General features: G+C 42.7%; 1 protein-coding gene across 3 annotated transcripts in view; it reads right to left on the bottom strand.

Moving 5' to 3' along the window:
• The window catches only part of dop1b (DOP1 leucine zipper like protein B), a 136,291-nt gene that overhangs the window by 80,738 nt on the left and 28,897 nt on the right, over positions 1-26,656 (bottom strand). For all 3 annotated transcript variants that reach the window (XM_080203680.1, XM_080203681.1, XM_080203682.1), the window contains exons 3-7: positions 13,933-14,114; positions 11,137-11,307; positions 8,629-8,818; positions 6,914-7,012; positions 4,229-4,352 (exon numbers count right to left, since the gene is read on the bottom strand). In XM_080203680.1, the coding sequence (XP_080059806.1) occupies positions 4,229-4,352; positions 6,914-7,012; positions 8,629-8,818; positions 11,137-11,307; positions 13,933-14,114 (766 nt within the window). The remainder of the gene's footprint in view (positions 1-4,228; positions 4,353-6,913; positions 7,013-8,628; positions 8,819-11,136; positions 11,308-13,932; positions 14,115-26,656) is intronic.

Here is a 26,656-nt window from a genome sequence, read left to right as displayed (position 1 = left end):
ACCACATTACACAATAAATGACAGATGCAACCAAAACAGATTCCGTGGATTTCCCAACAACCCATCCAGATGGTTGTCACACTGTTAGCCAACTGGTCTCAGTGAAACTCTGACTTTCACTCAAAGCTTTCCAATCTCCATATTTGAAGAATATACCTTGGAATTTTTTTCAATTTTCCCTCTCATTCAACAGGTTGCAACAAGAATCCATCTTCAGGGATTCAATCTTGCCTTTGAAGACTCGCTTCTCTGGATCTCTGAGTACACTCACCTTCCAAGCACATTTTCAGATTTTTGGCTATGCCAAGCAGAACACCACTGCTCCACTTTGCCTTCCACGGTAGCACAGAATCACCAATTTTCAGCCGCCCTTTCCGACTGTTTGGATAGCTCTCGAGCCCATCTTGCTTTATTTCTGCTTTCTTCAATTTGGAGTCTTTTTCCCCGACTCCTGTCATTTATCCTGAATCAACAGGATCTATCTTTCATCCGTCTTTACCCCTAGTCTGCGGCTTTCTTTTGGGTCTTCTTGCATCCCCTTCCCCACGTCTTACTCACTGGAACACCTCCTCTTAGGAATAGTGGTCTGGTCCCACATCACTGCACCTGCCAGTTTACTGCTTTACTTCTCTTTCTTCCATGCACAGGGTCAGTTTTGGCTTTAAAGATGTAAAAGCAGACAAACGGTAGCTGCGCAGCCAGTTCCCAGCCAGTGCACGTGCAGAAGTCCCAAAGCCCATCTGGGACTAGTTCCCAAACTCCCAATTCAAAACTAAGACCCAAGGGCAGGATTTTCCAGCACTTCCGCCACCAGGAGCTCTGGGTCCCACCAAAGGCGACCCCACCACCCCGGCAGGTTCCCCGGTGGCATGGCGAGTGAATCAAATAAAATGCCATGGACTTCGGTGAGACCAGAAGATCCCGGCATCAGTTAAAGGTGAACTACCAGAGCACACACTGCAGTGAGAGTAGAAAATCCCAGCCCAAATATATTTACACCTTATCATAAAGAATATTAAACTTCTTTTAATAATAATTGGTAAAAATTAATGGAATAAGACACAGATGCCAGTAAGATCATGCTGAATTGGGAGGGGATGGAATTAGCAATATTTTAAGAAATGTCTGTTTTGGGTCTTGAAACGAGAGTCTGTGCACCAAAACATTGGCCAGAAGTTTCCAGCCTTTCACCCCCAGCAAGCGAGGACCAGAGAATCACAGGCGTTTACTGATCGGACATAATGGCCCAAAATCGGGATGTAGATGTGAAGCTTGGGGCATTGAGAAAGAAGAAAAAAAATGTTTGAAACACAGAGCCTGAGAAGGATCCCAAGGGTATGCCGGATGGAACAAAGAATGAATGAAGTGTTGAATGTGGTCAGAGAAACAATGGGAACCTGAATATTATCAAAGCTGACAGCAGAGCTCCTCAGACAGGTTATCTGTGCAGGATTGGAGTGGCTAATCATCACTGGAAAATTAATGGAAGAAAAGCAAGAGACTGACAGCAAAGGAAGCAGATTTAGACAACATTGAAGACTCTCTTAACCACAACTCCAACAAAGAGATCTTCCACTGCACTGCTGCCTCACAGCATCAGGGACCCAGGTTCAATTCCTGGCTCGGGTGACTGTGGAGTCTGAATGTGCACCATGTGTCTGCGTGAATTTCCCCCAGGTGCTTGAGTTGACTTCCACAGTCCAAAGATGTACTGGTTAGGAGCATCGGCCATACTAAATTCGCTCTTAGTGTACCCGAACAGACACCAGAGTGTGACAACTAGAGGATTTTCACACTAACTTCAGTACAGTGTTAACGGAAGCCTATTTATGAAACTTTTGATTGGAGGGCTTGGGAGACCATAGTTACCGATGCCAGACAGCATGGTATTTGGATAGCAACTGAAAATATGAAATTATTATTCTGTGTCCCAAGGTTCCTTCATACTTATCTGCATTCCCTGGTCTTCCCAGACCTCTTGCCAATCAACGCACTAGGTCTAATCTACAAAGCAATAATTTAAAATATTTCCTTCAAATTATTTTCTTGCATTCCAAGCTTCCACACAATGTTTCCCTGAATCATTTGCCAGAAAATACAAGAGTACAGTTCTTCCTCCATTTTTTTTCAACTCAAAGCAGCGTAGGTCTGTTGTATGTTTTTCAACGCATTGAATTTTCCCCAACATCAAAATCCTGCCTCCATCTTAGTAATGCTGCGACTTTCATCTTTTAGAGGGTGGGGTGGCTGCCTCTGGCAGCAAATCTGAAGTGGATACTGAGGTGGGGGAGAGCATAGATACATTAAGAGGCCTGCTTCCTTTTCCAGAGACATTCACTCAATTTTTCAGGTCGGTATAAAGTTCCCTTCACCCTCCACCCACCTCCATTCCCCCATCTCCTCTTGTACGCATTTTATAAACAAAATTCATAAACCCTGTAATATTGGAAGCTCATAAATCTGTTAAAATAAACAAACATTACTTGAATAAGCACATCAAAAGTATTATCCTATTCAGAAACTCATCAATCTGTGAAATGCATCAAACTCATTCCCCAGGACAGCTGACTAAATAAACTCTGCAGTATGGAATGTTCAGATGGAGAAAGCTAGCACGAGGGGGCATGGCTTTAAATTAAGGGGGGGTAGTTATAGGACGGATGTCAGGGGTAGGTTCTTTACCCAGAGGGTGGTGAGGGATTAGAATGCCCTGCCTGCTGCAGTTGTAAATGCACCTAGTTTGGGGGCGTTTAAGAGATCCGTGGATAGGTTTATGGATGAAAAGGGATTGGTTTAGGTTAGCGGGTCATTGTTTTTTAACTGGTCGGCGCAACATCGTGGGCCGAAGGGCCTGTTCTGTGCTGTAATGTTCTATGTTCTATGAATATATCAGTGCTTTTGAAGGTAGTCAAAATCTGATACATCTATTAATGCTTTCAAACAGATGGCTAAACTGTTCTTCAAATAATTAATTAAAGCCTTGAGGAGAGTTTAAACAAATATTCTGGACCTCATGCCGGGCTAGCCTTTCAATAATGTACAATGCAGAATGTCATTTTATAATTTATTTCAAATGAATCAGAAGAATTTTTCACTTTTAAACTTCCATCTTTTCACACAATTTACCAGTTGTCAGAAGTAACCAGATTATTTTTAATGGTCACCTACCCTTCCCAATCACAGCACATTCATCATTCACTTCAGTGAACATAAATTCAGGCTACAGCATCTTGTCTTTAACCAGACAATATCAATTTTACTTGCTGTTTATATCCCCTCTGCCTTCAAACCACGGCTCAGACCTCCAACCCGCAGGTGTGATTTAGGACACTTCCAAAACATGGCTGCCTCAATGAAAACTGTTCCCTTCTAGAACAGTGACAACAGTTTCTAAATCTGCTGTGTGGGGCTCCTAATCTGTCACTTTTCTCACACCAGTGGAAATGGCCAGATCTGTACACTAGCCACCACTTTATTTCCTCACCCGACTCCATTTTATCTCAAACGAGTCCATTAAAACTGGAATTCAAGTGCAGAAAATCGTATACCCAAATCCATGTCTCAAACAGTTCATGATATGGTGCTTGGTAATGTAGTGAGCTGCTAGCTGGCTGAGGTGGCATGGTGGCACAATGGTCAGCCCAGCTGCCTCACAGTGCCAGGGACCCAGGTTCAATTCCCAGCTTGGGTCACTGTCTGTGTGGAGTCTACACACTCTCCCCATGTCTGTGTGGGTTTTCTCCAGGTGCTCTGATTTCCTCCCACAGCCCAAAGATGTGTGGGATAGATGGATTGGTGCCAAATTGCCCCTTAGAGTCAAGTGGTCTAGCTGGGGTAAATACATGGGGTTATGGGGATAGGACCTGGGCGGGATTGAGATTAATGCAGACTTGATGGGCCAAATGGCCTCCTTCTGCACTATGATTCTAAATTGCTGTCCCACAATTTAACAGATGGTTATTTGGCTTTTCATATTGTAGCTACTAACCCCAAAATTCTCTCAAAATACAGACATCTGCTTCTGCTGTGGATCAAAGGGAGAAAGCATGCAAACCAGGCTCCTCCTACACACCCATTGGTCCAACTTCCAATCCCCACCAGAACAGGCTGTGGAAACATTACCTGGCTGCATTCTCAGAGAAGTAATATGCTACAGGTGAAAACAAATAAAATCGCAGCATGAATATTAAACAAAGGCATTGCAAGCTTTTCTTGAAAAAAAACTTACCTAAAAGCCACGCATAGAGCCGTCTGTTCAAGGACATGTCTCTCCTTAGTACAGTGTAGAGAGCATCAGAGAGAACAAGTACCATGTCTGCCCTGGACATAGGGATGGCAGACTTATCTGGATCCTGGAATAAAAAAGGAAAAGGGCCATCAATCGCCAACATTAGTGTAAAACACACACAATGTCTGTCAGTCGGGTAACCCTCCAAAGTTGCAATGCGCTTAATTTTTTTGATTTATGATGTTTTAGCGAACAAAGCCAACCATCCTCCAGGAACATTTTTAAGTGTTGATTAGAAACAAAAAGTTACATTTATCTTGAGGCCTTTAGAACATTTGAATGTGCTTTCAAGCTAACAGATAACCCCATCTAAAATGCCTTCAGCATTGTTCTTTTTATTTATCAGTGTCACAAGTTGCTTACATTCACACTGCAATGAAGTTACTGCGAAAATCCCCTCGTCTGGCGCTTGTTCGGCTAAGTAAATATACAATTAATTTGTAGAAAATAAAATCCCACCACAGTAAGTTGCTAAATTCAACACTTCACTAGAGATTCTGTTTCTGGTGATACTGGTTAATAGAGCAATGTTGATCAAAACACTGGGGAGGCCTCCCCTGTACGTTGTCCAAGGAGATTTTGTATCTATTAGAGCAAGTAGCTGGAGCTTAGAAGGAATTTAGAAATTCCTTCTGAAAGATTGCACCACGACAGCAGCATCAACTTAACAGTGAACCAACTTTTATATTTGCACCATAGAAAGCATTCTCTCCGGTTGTATGACAGCTTGGTATGGCTCCTGCTCCTGTTCTGCCCAACAGCGCAAGGATCTACAAAATGAACGTAGCCCAATCCATCACGCAAACGAGCCTTCCATCCATTGACTCTGTCTACGCTTCCCACTGACTCAACAAAAGACCCCACGTACCTTGGACCTTCTCTTCCACTTTCTTCCTTTGGTAAAAAGTTGCAAAAGTCTGAGGTCACATACCAACCGACTCAAGAACAGCTTCTTCCCTGCTACCCTCAGACTTTTGAATGGACCTCCCTTGCATTCAGTTGATCTTTCTCTACACCCTAGCAATGGCCGTTACACTACATTCTGCACATTTCCTTCTCATTTTCTTCTTTATGAACAGTATGCTCTGTCTGTATAACGCGCAAGAAAGAATACTTTTTGCTGCATGCTAATATATGTGATAATAAATCAAATCAAACTGCCCAAATCATTAGTCTAAAATTACAATGAGATGGGAACCATAGATTATCACTCATACAGATACAATCAGGTAAATCAACTCTAGTTCACAGAACTTGAATTCAACAATTCAGTCATTAAAAAAAAACTAGCATTAATGAAGCGCTTTTCGCAATCACCTGGTATTACAGCAGCCAAAAGCTATGTTGTAAAGACAGCAGCCAATTTATGTTCAGCAAAAGTCCCCACAAACAGCAGTGTGATAATGACCAGATAATGCCTTTCATGATGTTGATGGAGATATAAAAATTAGTCAGGACTCCAGGGATAACTCTTCAGAGTGCCACAGGATCACTTACATTCCATGCGGGCAGATGAGGCCTCGGTTTAATTTCTCATCCCAAAGACAGCACCTCTGACAGTGCAGCCCTCCCTCAGTACTACACTGAAGTGTCAACTTTAAATGATATTCATTTTCAAGGAGTAAATGAAACTAAAAGTAATTTATAGTTTTGCTCAAAGTTTACAAACTGTAATATTATGGTCCAATTGAGAGACATCATGCATCCATTTTCCTAATATTGCACAAAATCCAGTCACAAATGTTGGATGCATATTCAAAATAGAAGATTTGCAACTAAATATGCAGATAACATATTGTGCTTTTAAGTGACTCCCACCAAATCTCCTGTAAGGTGAAAAATAGTGTATTTTAAACTGTAACATTAAAACCTTGAAAATTATTTATTACCATCGTAAGTAGGGTTGCGTTAACACAGCAATGAAGTTACTGTGAAAATCCTCTAGTCACCACATTCCTTCACCTGTTCAGGTACACTGAGGAGGAATTTAGCATGGCCAGTGCACCTAACCAGCATGTCATTTGGATTGCAGGAGGAAACCCACGAAGACATGGGGAGAGTATGCAGACTTCACACAAACAGTGACCTAAGCTGGGAATCGAACCCCGGTGCTTGTGACACAGCAGTGCTAACCAGTGTGCCACCCACAACTTGCCTATGTACCCCAGAATTCCCATGAACCAACTTCCCATTCAGGAGGATTAGGGAAACTTGGGCAGGAATCTGGGATGTATTCAAATCCAGGTTTTGAACATGACTGGGCAACATTACACAGAACTGTGTCAACCTATCACTGCAGACACACTTCCGAAATACATTGCATAAATCCATTTTAACGTGGGATATTCCTTTCGCAAGCATGTCCCAATGCTACCAATCACTTCCCTATCCAGCTATGATTTTAAAAGCAACAAGAAAAGTCATGCAATACATGAGGTTTCAAAGAAACGTCTGCCAATCACTTCCGCTGGGAAACATGAAAGCTGATTAACCTGCAAGTCACAGATTTCAAATTCTTGGACAGAGAACACAGGAAACAATCAGTAAAAACTGGGAAACAAGAATGCGGTCCAAATTGACTTTTTCCTATTGGGACTGAACAGAGTTAAAAATAGACACACTTACCAGGCACGTGCAAAAAGGAAAAAAGAAAAATAGAATGTCTAGATTGTTTCGTTGTACAAGAACATTAGAATCCTGCACCGAGGCACACAGTGCTTTGACCTAAAAGCAAAACAGAAATATAGGGCAATGAATTCTCAAAACAAAAGTTAGATACTGAAGATGCTGGAAATCTGATAACAGAGTGTTGGAAATACTCAAAGTCTGGCAGTATCTGCACAGAGAGACACAGTTAACATTTCAGGTCTACAATATTTTCATCAGAACATCAATCCTTCTTCTGCTAACTCCACCCTCTTTTCCCACATCAGCCATTGGAATGATTATGTTTTATTTAATTCATTATTGGGACGTGGGTCTCGCTGGCTAGGCTAGCGCTTCTTGCCCATCCCTACTTGCCCTTGAGGTGGTGATGGTGAGCTGCCTTCTTGATCCACTGCAGACAATGTGTGTTGGAGTTACACCCTGAATCCTGTTAGGGAAGGCGTTCCAGGATTTTGTTTCAGCCAGCAACAGGGAAGGAACAGCAATATAATTCAAAACCAGAATCTGAGTGACTGAGACAGCAAATTACATGTGTCTGCTGCCCTTGTCTTTCTAGATAGTAGTAGATTTGGAAGGTGCTTTCTAAGCAGCCTTGGTGAGCTCCTGCGGTGTATCAGGTGGATGGTACACACTGCTGCTACTGTGCATTGGCAGGGGAGGGAGTGCCATTCAAATGGCCTGCTTTGTCCTGGATGGTGTCAAGCTTCAAGTGTTGTTGGACCTGCATCAAGGACGTATAGAATTCCTACAGTGCATGAGGTGGCCATTCAGCCCATCAAGTCTGCACTGATAACAATTGCACCCAGGCTCTATCCCTGTAACCCCATTTACCCTGCTAAACCCTCTGACACTAAGAAGCAGTTTAGCATGGCCAGTCAACGTAACCTGCACATGTTTGGAGTGTGGGAAGAAACCAGAGCACCCAGAGGAAACCCATGTAGACACGAGGAGAGCGTGCAAACTCCACACAGTCAGTGACCCGAGGCTGGAATTGAATCTGGGTCCCTGGTGCTGTGGGGCAGCAGTGCTCGCCGCTGTGCCACCCTGCTGCCCAATAGTAAAAGAATATTCCATGACAATCCTGGATTGGATGTGGATTACTTCAGCATCTCAGGCGTCATGAATGATGTTGAACATTGTGCAGTCATCAGCGAATGTCCCCACTTCTGACTTATGATGGAAGGAAAGTCATTGAAGCTGTAGAAGGTGGGTGGCCTTGCACAGTACCCTGAGGAACTCCTGCAGCGAAGTCATGGAGTTTTGTTGGGGCTCCTCATTTCTATACTTGGTCAAATGTTGCCTTGACCAAGGGTAGTCAAGAGTTTGTCATCTGTGATGGTTAATTTAGTGTTAAATTACTGTGTCATTGTTACAAAAAGGGCCCATGCCTTTTAGAAACAAGAGTTAGAGAAGACACAAACACATCAAAGTAGATTCTTGTCTTGTGTTTTGCAACCTTTACAAAAGCTGCCCAATTTTTTATTCCATTTACTGGGGATTAATTGTGTACCTGCATAAACAAATCAGCTGACTTCCTAAACACCTCCGCCATAGCTAGTGCCAATTCTCGCCAACCAGTTCAGTTCCACCCACCTTCCCTCCCTTGTGAAGATAGCACGGTCAAAAGAAATAAGCAACCCAAACAAGAGACTGGATTACATTAACAAACTTACTGCAAGGCGAGGATCCGTGCCAAACATATACTTCTGCTCCTTTCCATACTGAGATCTGTTAATGTGACTGACAACAAAGAGTGAAGCCGGGAGGCGGATGGAAGGGCTGACCAGGACACTGCCCCACAGAGCTCCATAGAACACCTCCTGACCCACCACCAGCATCAGTTTCTGCAGCAAGGTGTCCGTTCTGCAAGTGATAGAGAGGGAGAAGAAAAAGAAAACTGGTTGACGTCAACACAAATTGGAATACAACACTACTCATTCCCCAAGGCAGAGCTTCAGATCTTGTGGAAACAAAAGTTGAGTGACCTCTGTCAACTGAAAGCTATAACTGCGCTATACATCACTGTAATCCTCTGCTAGAGGGCCATATTTAGTTACTTGATCTTTTAAACAACAATTTCTTTTGGTTTTGTCTTCCAAAATGTGTCTGGAATTAAGAATCCATTGATGACCCTATATCCATTTTTGATTGTTGGAAAAACCCATCTGAAACAGTAATATCTTTTAGGGAAGGAAATCTGCCATCCTTATCTGGTCTGGCCTACATGTGACTCCAGAGCCACAGCAACATGGCTGACTCTCAACTACCCTTTGTGCAACTGCTGATGGGCAATAAATGCTAGCCCATGTCCCAAAAATGAATTAAAAAATGGTCTACTTTAGCCAGAAAGGACATCTAAGCAGCCCGTCTCACGGATTTAGCACATGGTCCCCTCAATTTTCACAGTCAAGCCTCCGCAATAACTGGCCAAGTTACCGAGAGAGCAGGAAATCCATCCACTTGGACCAACCCTCAACCTGAACTCCAAACAGCTGGGCCTCCCATGTTCAGTAGGTGAGATATTTTCTTCACAAACTTCACTCTGCTACTGCCCAATTTATACCAAAATACCCACGTAGGGAGAAGGACAAATAAAACAGTAAAATCTGGGAAAGAATAGTGCTGGTCCAACTTGCTTTTTTACACCCCCATTGGGAAAATTAACCCAGGGCCTCAGAATAACATTTCTTTGGATGGCAAATCACAATGGGATTCATCGTTCTTGCAAATGTACTTGTTCAGAACTCTTGCTTCTTCAATAATCATCAAATCCAACAAGCTTTCAATATGGTGCAAACAAAGTGGCTTTAGAAGCTTACAATTTGAATGAAAGCAAAGTGCACGCCTTGTGGAGATCTAAGGGTGAAGTGTAGGTGTTTCAGGACAGAATGGTCAAGCATTGCCCTCAACAAATAACACGGTGTTCTCAAAACTCTGGGCAAGTAAATCCCTGCCATTGTGTCAATGCAGGAAGCAAATATTTTCCTTGATCCTTTATCGAGCCACAACAGATAACATTACCAGGAGATCACTAGTCATAGAATCCTTATGGCGCAGGAGGCGACCATTTGGCCATTGAGTCAGCACTGAGCACAATGCCACTCAGGCCTCATTCCCGCAACCCCATGTATTTACCCTGCTAATCCCCCTGACACAAGGGTCAGTTTAGCATGGTGAATCAACCTAACTCAAAACATCTTTGGACTGATATGCAGATGCCGGCATTGTACTGGGGTGGGTACAATAGGTGGTCTCACAACACCAAGTTAAAGTCCAAAGGTTTATTTGGTATCGTGAACTTTCAAAGCTCTGCTCCTCCATCAGGTGAGCAGTGCTTCAAAAGCTCGTGATACCAATTTAACTTGTTGGACTTAAACCTGGTGTTATGAGATTTCTTATTGTGCCCATCTTTGGGCTGGGGGAGGAAGACAGAGCACCTGGAAGAAACCCATGCAGACATGGGGAGAATGTGGATTCTCCACACAGACAGCAACCCAAGCTGGGAATTGAACCCAGGTCCCTGGCGCTGTGAATCAGCAGTGCTAACCACTGGGCCACTGCGCTGCCCCTTGCAGCACTTCTTCCAGCTTTGGGTGAAGGGGAAGGCAAATGTTCAACATTTTCACCATCAGTAAGCCCAGTTATTCTAATACATAGAATTCAACCTGACCATTTTATATCTCTCTTTCATGGGATGCGAGCATTGCTTGCCAAGTTTTCTGACAATTACCCATTTCAGGGGGCAGTTAAGAGTTAACCAGGGTGGATAAGGACCAGCTTTTCACTTGGTTGAGGAGGTCAAATCAAGGGGCAGGAGATTCAGAGGGGTTTTGAGAAAAAAAGATTCTCAGTCAGAAGGTGGTGGGAATCTGGAACGCATGGCTTGGGAAAATGGGCCAGGATTACTAATTTTACGACAATCTCACCGTCAGCCAATGGGGGAAGTACTTCTCAAGCCTGGACTGAGTTCAGATTTACATTCAGATGACTTTGTGAATCTAGGTGTTAACTGCTTTATAATTGGACGAAATGTAGTTCCTTCAAAATCCTTGCAATGTCACAGTTCAGAACCCAAAAAGCTGAAGCATTGTTCAAAACAAAAAAATTAAACCTTTCCCCAAATAGCAAGAAACAGATGTGATGAACATCAGCTTCCAACACCAGCAGCTCACTTGCCTCACCTCTCGTAAATCTCCGAACCCTCCTCCAGCCCTGGGAGCAGTCCTGTGATGAACGCTTGCAGGCTGGGATTTAAGGATTTATGTAGTGGGAGGTAGTATTTCTCGTACAGTCCAAGGAGAACTGGTTTCACAGACATAGCTGCATTGCCCAGCAAGGGAAACAGACCAGAGCTACAAGGGAAACAGAAGAAATAGATTATCTTGTTAACACTGATGTCTAACACAACTAAGTTTAACATCCAGTAAATCCAGAAAGGAGCAAACGCCAGGTGTGTAATATAAAATCAATTCACACAATATGGTGCCACACTATGCCAGCCGTTCTTATAAGTACATTCCTACTAGACAAGTGATGGGTGCCATATTGCCTTTGGCCAAAGTAGGATTACGTTCTCCTTGTCTCTACGTGGATTTCCCCTGGGTGTTCTGGTTTCCTCCCACAGTCCAGAGACATGTGGGTTAGGTTGATTGACCATGTAAATTGCCACTCATGGCAGGGGGATTTGCAGGGAAAATATGTGGACTTAAAGGGATAGGCCCTGGGTTGGAACTGTTGATGGTGCAGGCTCAATGGGCTGAATGGCCTCCTTCTGCACTGCAGGGATTCAATGAAGGTTCATTGTTTTTCCACAAGACAACTGTTTGAAGAGAATCATTGTTACAGTTTACGGTTCGATTAAAAGATAGGTTGGTTACACGTCGAAGTGCATTCTGCAGAAATGCTTTAGGAAGGGCCCAGGTATAAAATGTATGCTGCATTCCCCTCAAATCTCCATCATGTGAAGCAAAATGGTCTTATCAGGGGTGATGGGGAAAAGGCTGGAGAATGGGGATGAGAAATAAAATCAACCATCATTGATTGGCAGAGCAGACTCAATGGGCCAAGTGGCCTAATTCTGCTCCTATGTCTTATGGTTTTAAAATAATTTTAGATCTCAAACTGGAGTTTTATGTTTCAAATTGTATTAGCTTAACGTAGCAAAACTAAATTTCACCGTGGGGTAACACGGTGGTTAGCACTGCTGCCTCACAGCACCAAGGACTGGGTTCAATTCCTGGCTTGGGTCTGTGTGCAGTTTGCACATTCCCCCCCGTATCTGTGTGGGTTTCCTCCAGTTTCTTCCCACAGTCCAAAAGATACGCTGGTTAGGTGCATTGGCCATGCTAAACTTCTCCCTCAGTATACCCAAACAGGCGCCAGGGTGTGGCAACTAGGGGATTTTCACAGTAACTTCACAGCAGTGTTAATGTAAACCTACTTGCGACACTAATAAACAAACTTTTTTTTACTTTTAGGTGTCTGAAACAGAAATGGTCACTTTCCCACGAAGTAAACAACTGATAATGCAGACCACAATAATGCGCAAGATCAGTTTTTATAATAATGCTGTAGTTCACAGAATCAATACAGGCCATTCAGCCCATCAAGCCTGCACCGACAACAATCCCACCCAAGTCCAATCCCATAACTCCACATATTTACCCTGTTAATCCCCAGACCGTGCAGCTATGGAGCTTTTGTGACTTTTATTTCTTATAAGCATATAATGTATAAATAGAGCATGGTATTTTGTGATGTGTGTACTCCTCCCTCACCTTCGCATATCATAGGTATGTATGGATTTTACTTGCACTATCATAATTTTGTAATTGCTGTATTAGTTTCAGATTATGTATCTCTTGCACTTTCAGATTTTTTTTTTAAATAACTTGCTTCAGATACCAGTGGTCACTAAGAAGCTACCTACAGCTATTACGGAAAGTTCACATGTCCAAGACAAGTCCCAAAAGGTAATCAATTATTATGAAGCGCCATCGTGCATCCTCCTATCACACTAAGTACACACATGAATTACCTTGTGGTGCTTTGTTCGCATAGCGGAAGAGCTATAAACTTAATAAAACAACAGGAAAAAGGCTATATAAAAAAAAAAAGAAGGATGTTCGCACAGTGACTGACATCTTAGAGAACCAGGTGGAGTGAATGGGAAGCAACGTCAGCCAGATGACCTCCACTTTTTAAAGAGACCAGACACTGTTCATGCACCATTTGATCACAGCCTGGTCAGGTGCTGTTTCAGCCAATCAGAACTAAAAGGATACTGCACATTATGCATAGAGTTAGTTGCCAACAAGGGTTCATCAGCAACATTTTTTGTGAATATCGAAGTGCGCAACACAACAAGGAGGAAGACAATGACAGACTTCCGTCAACAGAGCCAAAGATAGTAGCACGAACAATCAGAACTCTACAGCTGGTGTCCAAACAAGTGAACAGATTGATCCACTCCCTGTTAAGCATTGTAATCCTGTACTTATCACAATTAACTTAAATTCTGTGAAACCAGTACCCAGAGTGGTTTGTAGCTGGTCAGGAACTATAGATTCCTTTTAGATACGCACAGTGGTTAGCACTGCTGCCTCACAGCGCCAGGGACCTGGGTTTGATTCCCGGCTCGGGTCACTGTCTGTGTGGAGTTTGCATGTTCTCCCTGTATCTGCGCAGGTTTCCTCTGGGTGCTCTGGTTTCCTCCCACAGTCCAAAAGGTGTGCAGATTAGCTGAACTGACCATGCTAAATTCTCCTTCAGTGTACCCGAACAGGCGCCAAAGTTTGAAGACTAGGGGATTTTCACTGCAACTTCATTGCAGTGTGAATATAAACCTACTTGTGACCAATAAATAAACTTTTACTTAAGATAACTATCTCAACCCATCTGACAACTGGAATGGACTACAGCATTACGCCAGAGATTAGACTGAGCCCCAGATCTCAACAAGTCTTTATCTACCGCACCTGTAAAAGAACAAGTCCTTGGCCAGCCATTTGGTCCCAATTATCTTAAATATGACTTCATAGGTTTCCAGCGCTTTCAGATGGACACCAATGGGAAGTGCCGGGTGTAAGCATTGTGCAAGTCTTTTGCCAATGATCAGACGTTTCGGTAGAAGGGAGTATTTCAAATTGCTCTGGAGTGCCTGCAGATAAAGAAGATTAAAAAGGCAACACTTAAAACATGTAAATTGATAGAGGCAAATAACAAAACCACAAGTGCAAACTGCAAGTCAACAGTTCAAATTTCTCCAAATATCATGACTCCAGTGGCTAAAATTACACTGGAGCGAAAGACAGCAGGGAGTAAACAAGATTGCTAATAAATTCTTATCTTCTTCATCAGAGCATCACTCTAAATACTAAATGGGATGGAAATTATAAAATGGCAGAACAGGGGTACTTTGATACAATTAAAAGCATAATTAACACAGCGAGAACATGCAGACTCCGTACTGACAGTAACCCAAGCTGGGAATTGAACAGGGTCCCTGGCGCTGTGAGGCAGCGGTTCTAACCACTGCCATCCATGGTTAACAATGCTTCCTGAACCCAATGGATGTACCACTGACACCAGGAACATGAATATTTGTCCATTCTCAAATTTATTAATACTAAGTAGTCTCACAACACCAACAGGTTTATTTGGTAGCATGAGCTTTTGGAGTGCTGCTTCTTCATCAGTGAGTGAAGTTTATTTATTAGTCACAAGTAAGGCCTACATTAACACTAATGAAATTACTGTGAAATTCCCCTAGTTGCCAAAGTCCAATGCCTGTTCGGGTCAACGCACCTAACTAGCATGTCTTTCAGAATGTGGGAAGAAACTGGAGTACCCAGAGGAAACCCAAGCAGACATGGGGAGAAAGTGCAAACTCCACACAGACAGTGACACAAGCCAGGAGTCAAACTGGCGCTGTCAGGGCACAATGCTCACCCCTGTGCTACCTTGCACCTGATGAAGGAGCAGTGCCCTGAAAGCTCGTGACACCAAATAAACCTGTTGAACTTTAACCTGGTGTTGTGAGACTTCTTACTATTAATAAATGAATTTGAGAATGGACAAATAGTCATGTTCTCTGTGTCAGTGGTACATCCATTGGGTTCAGCAAGCATTGTTACCCATGTATGGCACCGAGGTTCGCACCACTGCCTCACAGCACCAGGGACCCGGGTTCAATTCTGAGCTTGGGTCACTGTCTGTACGGAATCTGCATGTTCCCTCCAGGTACTCCAGTTTCCTCCCCCAGTCCGAAAGACATGCTGGTTAGATGCATTGGCCATGCTAAATTCTCCCTCAGTGTACCCATACAGGCACCAGAGTGTGGCGACTAGGGGATTTTCACAGTAACTTTATTGAAGCATTATTGTAAGCCTACTTGTGATGTTAATAAATAAACTTTAACTGAAGCGAGTTGTAAAAGTGTATCCATATTTCGATTTTGGTAAATGAAACCATTTTGATTTTAGCTCTAGATGTTTTGCAAACTAAACTAAAGCTACATTGTTTCTTATTTGTGATCAGATGAAGATTCTACTTTACCCTAACACGGTAGAAAATGAATTGCAGCTGGGCACAGCCAGCTGTATAACTCCAGTCCAGCCAGCTGAACTTTGTATCCTACGAAAGTGCTGGTAGCTGGGTAACAATTTTCAAAGGTAAACGAGAAATGTAAATTATTGACTATTTTAAAAGTTAATGACAACCCAGTTTTGAACTTCTTAGATGTACAAGCATCTGTTTGGCATTATACTCCTATCAGTGACGTAAACAGAACCAGAGTCAACAAAGAGGCTCCAGATTTAATCAGCAATCATGTCAACTGCGTTATCAAGGTGCAGTGGCAGCAACCATTATTTTATAAGGGAGCCTACTGAATGCAAAGTAAAGTAAAAATCAGCCAGAGAAGAATCACTACCAATTATTTCTGTTCAATAATTACATTATTTTAATGTTATTAACTTGACAGTCCTTCTGAAAATTCATTTCACCATGGAAGTATCCACATCCTGGTTGCTCCCTCAAGAAGAATTCCAGCAAAATCAGGAAGTATCCTTATTGCCTGAAATGGTCTCTTTACTATGACAGAATTATTTTAAGTAGGAACCAGTCTGTGCTTTATTGGGGCTATAACTGCGGAATCCACTCCATGTGGCAGCATGGTGACACAGTGGTTAGCACTGCTGCCTCACAGCGCCAGGGACCTGGGTTCAAATCCTACCTTGGGTTCCTGTTTGTGGGGAGTTTGCACATTCTCAGTATCTGCATGGGTTTCCTCCCACAATCCAAAGATGCACACGTTCAACGGATTGGCCATGCTAAATTGCCCCTTAGGTGTCAGGGGGAACTAGCTAGGATTAATGCATGGGGTCGTGGAGATAGGGCCTGGGTGGGATTGTGATCAGTACAGATCGGATGGGCCAAATGGCCTCCTTCTGCACTGTAGGATTCTATGGTTTACATTTTGAAAATGGAAAAAGGCAAAAAAAAACAATATTTTGCTTTGATTGCAATGCAGGGACAAGTCTATCCTGCTGTTTAAATAGATCATGTGGATTTCTCAATTAGGGATGGGCAACAAATACTGACCTTGGCAGTCATGCCCACATCTGATTGAAGAATAAAGCAATTTGCGCCTAACTCCATAAACCTGCCTTTGCCCCATGTCCCTGAACACTTTCGGTTAACAAAAATCTATAAATCTCAGGTTTGAAGTTAATAATCAATCTAGCAACAATGGCAATTTGCAGAAGAGGGTTCCAGACTGCAACCGTCCTTCACATGAAAAAGCGTTTCCTAAAGTCACTCCTGAAATGTAAAAGTCTGACTCTAATTTGAAGGCGACATTCCCCTAATCTTAAACTCCCCAACCAGAATTCCTCCAACTATTCCAGCTGTTCCCTTAATACCTTGAAAACGTTACCATTCTTCATTTTATTTATTGTCACAAGTCTGCTTCCATTAATGCTGCAACGAAATCACTGAAAAACCCCTAGTCGCCACACTCTGGTGCCTGTTCGGGTACACCGAGAAACAATTTAGCACGGCCAATCCACCTAATCAGCACATCTTTTGGACTGTGGAAGGAAACTGGAGCACCTGGAAAAAACCCACGCAAACATGGGGAGGATGTGCAGACTCCACACAGATAATGACTGAAGCCAGGGGAATCTGCTAAAAGAGATTAGGGGAAATTTCTTTAGCCAGACAGTGGTGAATCTGTGGAACTCTTTCCCACAGAAGGCTGTGGGGGGCCAGGTCATTGACAGCAAGAGAGAGAGAGAGATAGGTTCTTGATTAATAAGGGGATCAGGGGTTACAGGGAGAAGGCAAGAGAATGGGAACAAGAAAAATATCAGGCATGATTGAATGGTGGAGCAGACTCAAATGGGCCAAGTGGCCTAATCCTGCTCCTATGTCTAATGGTCTAATTGAACCCAGGACCCTGGCGCTGTGAGGCTGCAATGCTAACCACTGTGCCATCCTGCCACTCCCAGGCAGCAGGATGCTTAACTGGTGCCTGGGAGGAAATTTACATACTTCTCATGCTCAATAGCCTCAAACAGGAAATACCTGATGAACAACACCAGTCATGGGGCATTTCAACAGATGGGAGAATCATTTCATAATCTACCTTCTGTCTCTGAACTTGGAGGTGAGCAGATTCAGTGGTATAGGTGTGCTGGTCAATCTACTCCTCCCAATGGAATATGTCACTGAAGGATTCTGGTCACAGAAAACATACCAGTTTCACAACCTGATGGATATGGAATTGTTACTGTATTTCTAATCTACTGCTGTCTCACACAGACAACACTGATACAAAAGACTCTTTAAACCAGATATGTACGCTGCCTCTTGCAAAGGATAGATACAGCAGGGCTGCCGTCAGATGTTCAGAGAGAATTTTTCCAAATTGTTTTCCTTCACATTGCCCTGAGATTTTAAAACCTGGTTTTTCAACTTTGCCCTGGAGATCACATGGTTTGGAGCGCACACATACAGATGCGCAAGTTCATCGCATCTATTACATGAGCAACATATACAAGGTACTCATGGCCTCTTTCTCACTCAGATTGAGGTCACCCAATCAGCTGCCTCTGTCCTTTCCCACTGTCTCCCCTATTCCAGCATTCCCAATCTCCAAGGATCTCTCACATTGCCCCAGCCCTGAACTCACATCATTCCCCGAGATCCCATCTGCCCTATGCCCTCTCCAAGCTCATTTTATCCATAAAACCTACCGCCCTCTCTCAATTTTATTCCCACAGTAACACCTACCATTCAGGTTCCCTTCCTGTTCCAGTGCAAGTGGATTTTATTTCCAGCTCTCCCCCTTGGTTGCTGGCCTGTCTCTTCTCTAGAATCATAGAATCCCTGCAGGGCAGAAGTAAGCCATTCAGCCCATCAAGTCTGCACCGACTCTCCAACAGAGCACCCCACCCAGACCCGATCCCCAGACCCCACTTATTTATCCTACTAATCCCCCTAACAGCTTGGGACACAGAATTCAGCATGGCTAATCCACCAAATTGTACATTTTTGGATTGTGGGAGGAAACCAGAGCACCCAGAGGAAACTCATGTAGACATGGAGTGAATACATTTCTCCCTTCCCAGCTTCAAACCCACTTTTTCCTTGAATTGTGTGTTCCAATCCTTCCAAACACTTTCTGCAAGTTATTCTGCCTTGTCCATCTTGGCACAGTTAACCCACCTTCCTGCTCCAATGCAAGGCAAAAGACAACACCTCTCAACGTGCCGCACTCCCTCAATACTGTGCCACAGTCCCAGCCTAGTTTTTGAAGTCGGTGCCTGGCTTGGAACTTGAATAAACAGCATTCTGAGTTATCATCTTAGCCATTGTTGATCTGGGGAATTAAATGGCCAAACCCTACCCTCATGTTCACATTTGGTTTTTGCACTGAATCAGTTTTTCAAGTGTCCATTGAAACGAAAAGCTTTAAAAACCAGAAATGGTATTCTCAATATTAGCCCAAGAACACTGAATTCATTTTGCACAGAATTTTAGTATTGTTGAAAGAAAATAGACCAGATGTTAAAGCTTTTTGTCTTTGACTCACCAGGGCAGAGTCACAAGAATATCAAAGTTCAAAGGAAACAATGATTTAAGCTGCATGAAGGGAGGATGCTGATTGGTTGTCAGTGTAATAGAGTTCACTTGCCGACCAATAAGATTATCAATCAGGCTCACAGCATGGCTCATTTACATAAGATAGTAGTACAAACAGCCTGTTTTTTCTGAACAGAAATAATGGTTGAAGCTCTTCCCCATTGCCCACCCCGGATTCAGGGCAGGTGAGGTTCCCAGACAGAAATCTCTGTTGGCCTTCAGCAGGATTTTACAATCACACCCAAGTGAGGCCTTAAAGTCCTGCCCATTGCATCCATGCATTGCACCATTACAACCAAACTCACATGTTGGTGGATAGCCAATCCCTAGTTCATTCGCCATGACAATACCTTGGCCAAGAGTCAACTACCTGGTTTGAATTTAAACAAAAATTTTGCAGTTAACTGATCCCTGGTATATTCCCCATGGCAACGACTGCTAATCAGAGTCAATGGACCTTCTTTCTGTGCATAAGAACATAACTCAACTGCATTAACTTATTTTTATTACTGTCCTAATTAAAAGCACTAACCAGTTGAATATAAAAACTTGTCCATATTTTCCACCAAAACATGTTTTGTGTTGAATTAAGTCTCACTCACTTCACAAAAATATTGTTGAAAATCCCACACCCCTAAATATGTTCTATTGATGAGCTTTCCTGAATCAGGCCACAGGATGTTTGCTTATTTTTTATTCCTTCATGGAGCATAGTAAGAAGTCTCACAACACCAGGTTAAAGTCCAAAAGGTTTATTTGGTATCATGAGCTTTCAGAGTGCTGCACCTTCATCAGGTGAGTGCTCACCTGTTTTATTACTTGGATTTAAATTCCACCAGATGCCATGGTGGGATGAGCCCCATCCATGAAGTCATCAACTTCAGGAAGCGCAGTGGAGAGATAGATAGGTTCTCTTGATTAATAAGAGGATCAGAGTTTATGGGGAAAAGGCAGGAGAATGGCGATAAGAAAAATATCAGCCATGATTGAATGGTGGAGCAGACTCAACGGGCCGAATTCTGCTCCTATGTCTTATGGACATATCTGTGTCTACATCAATAGGAATGAAGTAGAAATGGTCAACAGGTTTTTGTGTGTCCAGGTCAACAACAACCTGCCCTGGTCCTCCCATGCAGACACAATAGTTAAGAAAGCCCATCAACACCTCTACTCTCTCAGAGGACTAAAGAAATTTGGCATGTCCACTACGGCTCTCACCAATCTTTACAGATGCATACAAAGCATTCTTTCTGGTTGTATCACAGGTTGGTCTGGCTCCTGCTCTGCCCAAGGCCACAAGAAACTACAAAGGGTTGTCAATCAAGCCCAGTCCCTCACTCAAACCAACCTCCCACCCATTGACGGTCTATACTTCTTGTTGCCTCAGAAAAGCAGCCAGCATTATCAAGGAGCCTACACACCCCAGACATATTCTCTTCCACCTTCTTCTGTCGGGAAAAAGATACGCAACCTCAGACTTTTGTATCAACTGACTCAAGAGCAGCTTCTTTCTGGGCAGTACAATGGTTAGCACTGCTGCTTCACAGTGCCAAGGACCTGGGTTCGAATCTCAGCTTGGGTCACTGTCTGTGTGGACTTTGCATGTTCTCCCTGTGTCTACATGAGATTCCTCCGGTTTCCTCCCACATTCTGAATGATGTACTGGTCAGGTTCATTGACCTAACAGGCACCAGACTGTGGCGACTTGGGGAATTTCACAGTAACTTCATTGCAATGTTAATGTCACGCTTACTTGTGACTAATAAATAAATTTTAAACTTCTCCCTGCCACTACCAGACTTTTGAATGGACCTACCTCGCATTAAGTAGATCTTTCTCTACATCCTAGCTATGATTGTAACACTACATTCTGCACTGTCTCGTTTCCTTCTCTACAAACATATGCTTTGTCTGCATAGTGTGCAAGGAGCAATACTTTCCACTGTATATTAATGTGTGACAATAATAAATCAAATCATTTAGCCTGGGCCTCTGAATTAGTAGGCCAGTGACATTATCATTATATTACCACCTGCCCCTCAAACTCTCAATCCTGGTCACTGAGCAAGCAGGTCTGGCGTTGATTCCTTGGCAAGACGGTTGGATCCATCTGAAAGGATGGACCAGGGATTCATAACCTAGTAGGTACACAGATTGTGATGTTCAGACCTTTATCGGTTGTTTCACACATCGGCACATTCATTGACGCTTGCAGCCTGAAGTGCAGGCTCATTCTTGCAATCCCAAAATGCAAGATCACAGTCCAATTTGGTGGAGGCAGGAAGCATGAAGGAACCCAACTGAGGGCAGGCTGATGTGGAATTACCTAGCCAACAGTCACAGCTGGACATTAGCAACAGACATGGGACCTGCTCACTGCTGATCTGGAGAATGGGCATGGATTCATACACAGAATCATAAAAACAGATACATTGATCCCGACTGCAGTGATAAATAAATCCCCGTGTGTTCATAAAGCCACTCCCTTACAGAAGCCACATTCAGAATCCCTACAGTACAGAAAGGGACCATTCAGCCCATTGAATCTGCACCAACCACAATTCCACCCAAGCCCTTTCCCCATAACCCCACATATTTACCCCACTAATCCCTTTAACTATGCATCCTGGTACACTAAGGACAATTTAGTGTGGCCAATGCAGCCAACCCAAAAATCTTTGGTGGGAGAAAACCTGAGCACCCAGAGGAAGCCCACGCTGACACGGGGAAATGGCAAACTCCACATAGTCAGTGACCCAAACTGGAAATTGAACCCGGAAGTTAAGTGTAGCCAGACACACCTGCCTTGCTTTCCAGTGAAGCAAATCTAATGATAAAGAGACTGTAGTTTTGGTTGAGTGTTGCAGTCATTTCAACACTGCAATTTCAAAGCAGAATGCTGATTGCCCTGGATTAAGTGTAGTGGAATGCTCAGTGCTATTTCCACAGGAATGCAATGAATCTATCACTTTTATCTTGGGTTAAGCCAGATGTGCAGTGTGCACATAACAGCCATCACAGAGCAATTTCATCTATTTATTTCCCAACACTAGGTATTGCTGGTCTAACTGCAGACCTATGGAATAGATGTCCCTCAGGGTTAGCTTAAGGTCTGGTGGAAATTGTTTGGAGTCCAAGTTAAAATTTATTTATTAGCCACAAATAGAGTTACATTAACACTGCAATTAAGTTATCGTGAAAATCCCCTACTTGCCACACTCTGGAACCTGTTTGGGCACACTGAGGGAGAATTTAGTGTGGCCAATGCACCTAACCAGCGCATTTTTCAACTGTGGGAGGAAACCCACTCAGACATGGGGAGAATGCATAGACTCTGCATAGACTGCAGCCCAAGCTGGGAATCGAACCTGGATTCCTGGCGCTGTGAGACAGCAGTGCTAACCACTGCGCCGCCATGCCACCTGAGGTAAAATACTGCAGATGCTGGAATTGGAAACAAAAACAGAAAATGCTGGAGAAACTCAGCATCTGACAGTATTTGTGGAGGAAGATTCGAGTAAACATTTCGAATCGGGATGACCCTTTGTCAAAACCAGGTTAGTCAGTGTCTGCATGCAGATCTTTTGATAATGCCAATGTGGGGGCCTCAAACCAAACCTTTTGCATCAGGTCTCTACAAGGCAAAGAGCTCTCTTCACGTTGCCCTACTTTAAGGCTACTGAGCTTTAATTAATAACTGTTTAAATCACTCCCAGATAGGTCACAAATGCATATTTGGAATGTTATTTTGCAGAGTTAAATTGTTCACATTATTACAATACAGAAATATTTGCTTTGCTTTTGTCGTCACTTCTCAGGAAAGAACACATGTGGACATACTAACATTTACTGCTCTCCCTCACTAATCTAAATACAAAAAAGGTACACACACCCCAAATATACACTTTGCATATTTGTACAGCATGATGCATTTGAAACCTTGTGATGTGCGCTGTCTCGAGCAGAATTTTACTAAGTGTGTTTGGGATTTTCTTTCGCCTCCATCCCATGATTTAACATATTGGACTCCCACTCACTGCATTCTCACACAGAAACATACTGAAGACAGGAAATTCAGAAACACAGTTTAAAATATCCTTTGTTTCCATCACTTCGTATCAATAAAACCCAATTGCAACAACTCCAATAGAGCAAGTAAGATACAATGAGCCACAGGATCACCTGCCCATCTGGGATAACAAATGGAGTCTCTGTTTGACATCGCACCCAAAAGATGTAACCTCCCTTCGTAGTACTCTGAGTTATCAGCTACAACTGTATATCAGAGTTTCTGGCATGGGGCGCGAATTCACAGCCTTCTAACTCAGAGGAGAGTGCAACTATCGAGTCTTCTTTTTTCATTCATTCGTGAGACATAGGCGTCACTGGCTGTCTGGCATTTATTGCCCAGCCCTAGTTGTCCAAGTGCAGATAAGAAGTCCACCATGTTTGAGACTCTGGAGTCACATGCAGTTAAGGATGGTAGATTTACTTCCCCAAAGGACTTTAGTGAACTAGATGGGTTTTTCCATTTCACGATCATTAGATACTTTATTTCAGACTGTTTTTTATTGAATTCAAATTCCACTATCTGCTGTGGTGGGATTCGAACCCGGGTCCCCAGAACATTAGCTGTGTTTCTGGATTAATAGCCATTAATATACCACTAGCCATCGCCTCCTTCTTAAAACACCTTAAGATATAATCTCAGAATAAAGAGGCACCAATTTAAGATTGGGATGAGGAGAAATTTCTTTGCTCAGGAGGTGGAGATGCATTGGACTGTGGTGGATACAATAAGAATCTCACAACGCATGGTTAAAGTCCAACAGGTTTGTTTTGCATCACGAGCTTTCGGATCACTGCTCCTTCATCAGATGTTGTGAGGGTTGAAAGTCAAGGCTGAATGGAAACTAAGCATTTGGTTACATTACAGACATCCATTTAAAATTCCATGTGGACTTACTTATATTCCCCTGTGATTTTCTCATTATGAAACCGTTGTCAACTCTTGTTTTGTACAAGAAGACTACTCCGATTGCTAAATGCTAAAATTGATTTTAGAAAAACAAAGGTGCGGTGACACTGCTGCCTCACAGCATCAGGGACCCGGGTTCAATTCCGATCTTAGGCCACTGTGAGTGGAGTTTGCACATTCTCCCCGTGTCTGCGTTGGTTTCCTCCCACATGCCAAACAGTGCACGTTAGGTTGATTGGCCATGCTAAATTGCCTCTTAGTGTCAGAGGGATTGGCAGGATAAATATGTGGGGTTACGGGGATTGGGCCTGGATGGGATTATTGTCAGTGCAGGCTGAATGGCCTCCTTCTTCGCTGTTGGGATTCTATAATTGTTCCCAGGTATCAATGCATTACAGGGCAGAGGCACTGAATCATGTTAAACTTCAATAAAAGGGAGTTACAATGAAATGGAGATAGAGTTCACTAAAGTGGACTGGGTGGATAGATTAGCAGGAAGGACAGTAAGCATGCAATGGCAGACATTTAAGGAAATAATTTATGACTCTCAGCAAAAACATTCTGGTAAGGAGGAATGATTCTAAGAGAAGGATAAACCAATCATGGTTAATCAAGGAAGTTAAGGAAAATATTAAGTTGAAAAAGGCATTTGAGGAGGCAAAAGTCAGTGATAGCCCCAAAGACTGGGATAAATTCAAAATCCAGCAAAGGAGGAATACAAAAAGATAAAGAGAGAAAAAATAAACTGAGGGCAAACTAGCAGGGAATATAAAAAAGTGACCATTAATTGGACTTCGCTTCATCTCTGCTCACGTAGTTTGACGTATGAAATTGATCTGTTCAGGTAACACAGTGACTGGCACTGCTGCCTCTCAGCGCCAGGAGCCTGGGTTCGATTCCTGATTTGGGTCACTGTCTGTGCAAAGTCTGCACGTGTTTGCTCCAGTTGCTCCGGTTTCCTCCCACAGTCCAAAAGACGTGCTGGTTTGGTTCATTGGCAGGCTAAGTTCCCCCTGAATACCCAAACAGATGCCAGAGTGTGGTGACTAAGGGATTTTCACAGTAATTTCATTGTGGTGTTACTGAAAGCCTACTTGTGACATTAATAAATTAATGCTAAAAAACTGCACTATAAAAAAAATGAAATGGCATTAATTTCTTAATTTTGCAGACATATATTTAGTCAAAAGACAACATCCAGGTTCCTGACAAATCAGTCCCTAGTAGGTTATTTATAATTTACCAGATGCTGAATGCAAGCAATAGGATTGCACTGTTGCGTAAGTTGAGTTTGTAAAGGTGTAAAGAATGTAAAGAAAATGCTGGTGGGAAAAAACATTGTGCAGTCATAAGAACATAAGAAATAGGAGCAGGAGTAGGCCATCTAGCCCTTCGAGCCTGCCCCACCATTCAATAACATCATGGCTGATCTGAAGTGGCTCAGTTCCACCTTCCCGCTTTCTCCCCATAACCCTTAATTCCCTTGCCTACCAAAAACATAATAAGAACTCTCTTTACTGTTTGTCTCAGTACTTGGAGGTTTAAAATACAAAGTATATCCAAAGTCCCAGACTGAAACATTTATTCCCAAAAGGCCAGACAACACAGTTGCTTTGGTAACAGGCTTCAGGCATTTGAATATTTTGAATTTTACCCAATCAACTTAAAGCAGGCATTCAGCTACCAAGAACCTGTAAGATTTGAAATTGATATTATTGACAACAGCAGACCAGGGAAATCAATTAGGTCATCACAGGTGTGAAAAGAGAGAGTGTGCCAGGGGAAGGAGTTAGCAAATGCCACGTCTCAATTCAAAAGGGAGAGAGCAGTTCTCCACCTTGCCATTTAACCAGTGAATGGTACCACAACAAAAAGAATTCACAGACACGGAATCCACAGAAGAACTCCAAATGTTTGCAAAAGCCACATAACCTGTTTTTTTTTAAAAAGTAACGGAATTCAATTATTACATTTTTGGTTAATGAATGAGTATTGAATTTATTTGAACAACATTTTAGTAGAATCTTATTTTATTTGGTATGTTACTTGTTTGGTTAAAGTTCCCTGTTAGTTAAATAAATAGTTAAATCTTCACCTTAAAAAGTCAGGCGTTGCTATTGGTTAATCACTAAGCATTAATCAAGAACAGTTCACAGCTTTCCACACAATTTTAACCTATTATGAGGCAAGGTATTCCTCTTTGAGGGATTCAGCATTACCACCTGGAGTCAATGGGCTTATTGGTAAATATTTTTATCAAAGTCTTCATCCGTGTTGTGATTTCCAAAAAGACTTTTCAAAAGATAAAAAAAAAAACGATGGAACAGAATTTATATTTTGGTTTCAAAACTCTCTAGAATTCTGCCAATTTAGTTAGCAGAAACAAAAGGCTTAAGATGGCATAAAAACTGCAAACTTCAGCTCTTCCGTGATATACATCTCATAAGAAACACATTTTTCAATATCACGCTTTGAATGACTCCAAGGTCCACTGGTCTTTTGAGAAAAAAAAAGGCAAAATACTGCAGATACTGGAATCTGAACAAGAAAATACTGGGAAATCTCAGCAGGTCTGA

The sequence above is a fragment of the Carcharhinus amblyrhynchos genome, chromosome 15 (genome assembly GCF_965287045.1).
Source record: "Carcharhinus amblyrhynchos chromosome 15, sCarAmb.v2.hapA, whole genome shotgun sequence".
Lineage (NCBI taxonomy): Eukaryota > Metazoa > Chordata > Chondrichthyes > Carcharhiniformes > Carcharhinidae > Carcharhinus > Carcharhinus amblyrhynchos.
Note: the sequence above shows the minus strand (reverse complement) of the source record. Positions and strands in the feature narration are given on the sequence as shown.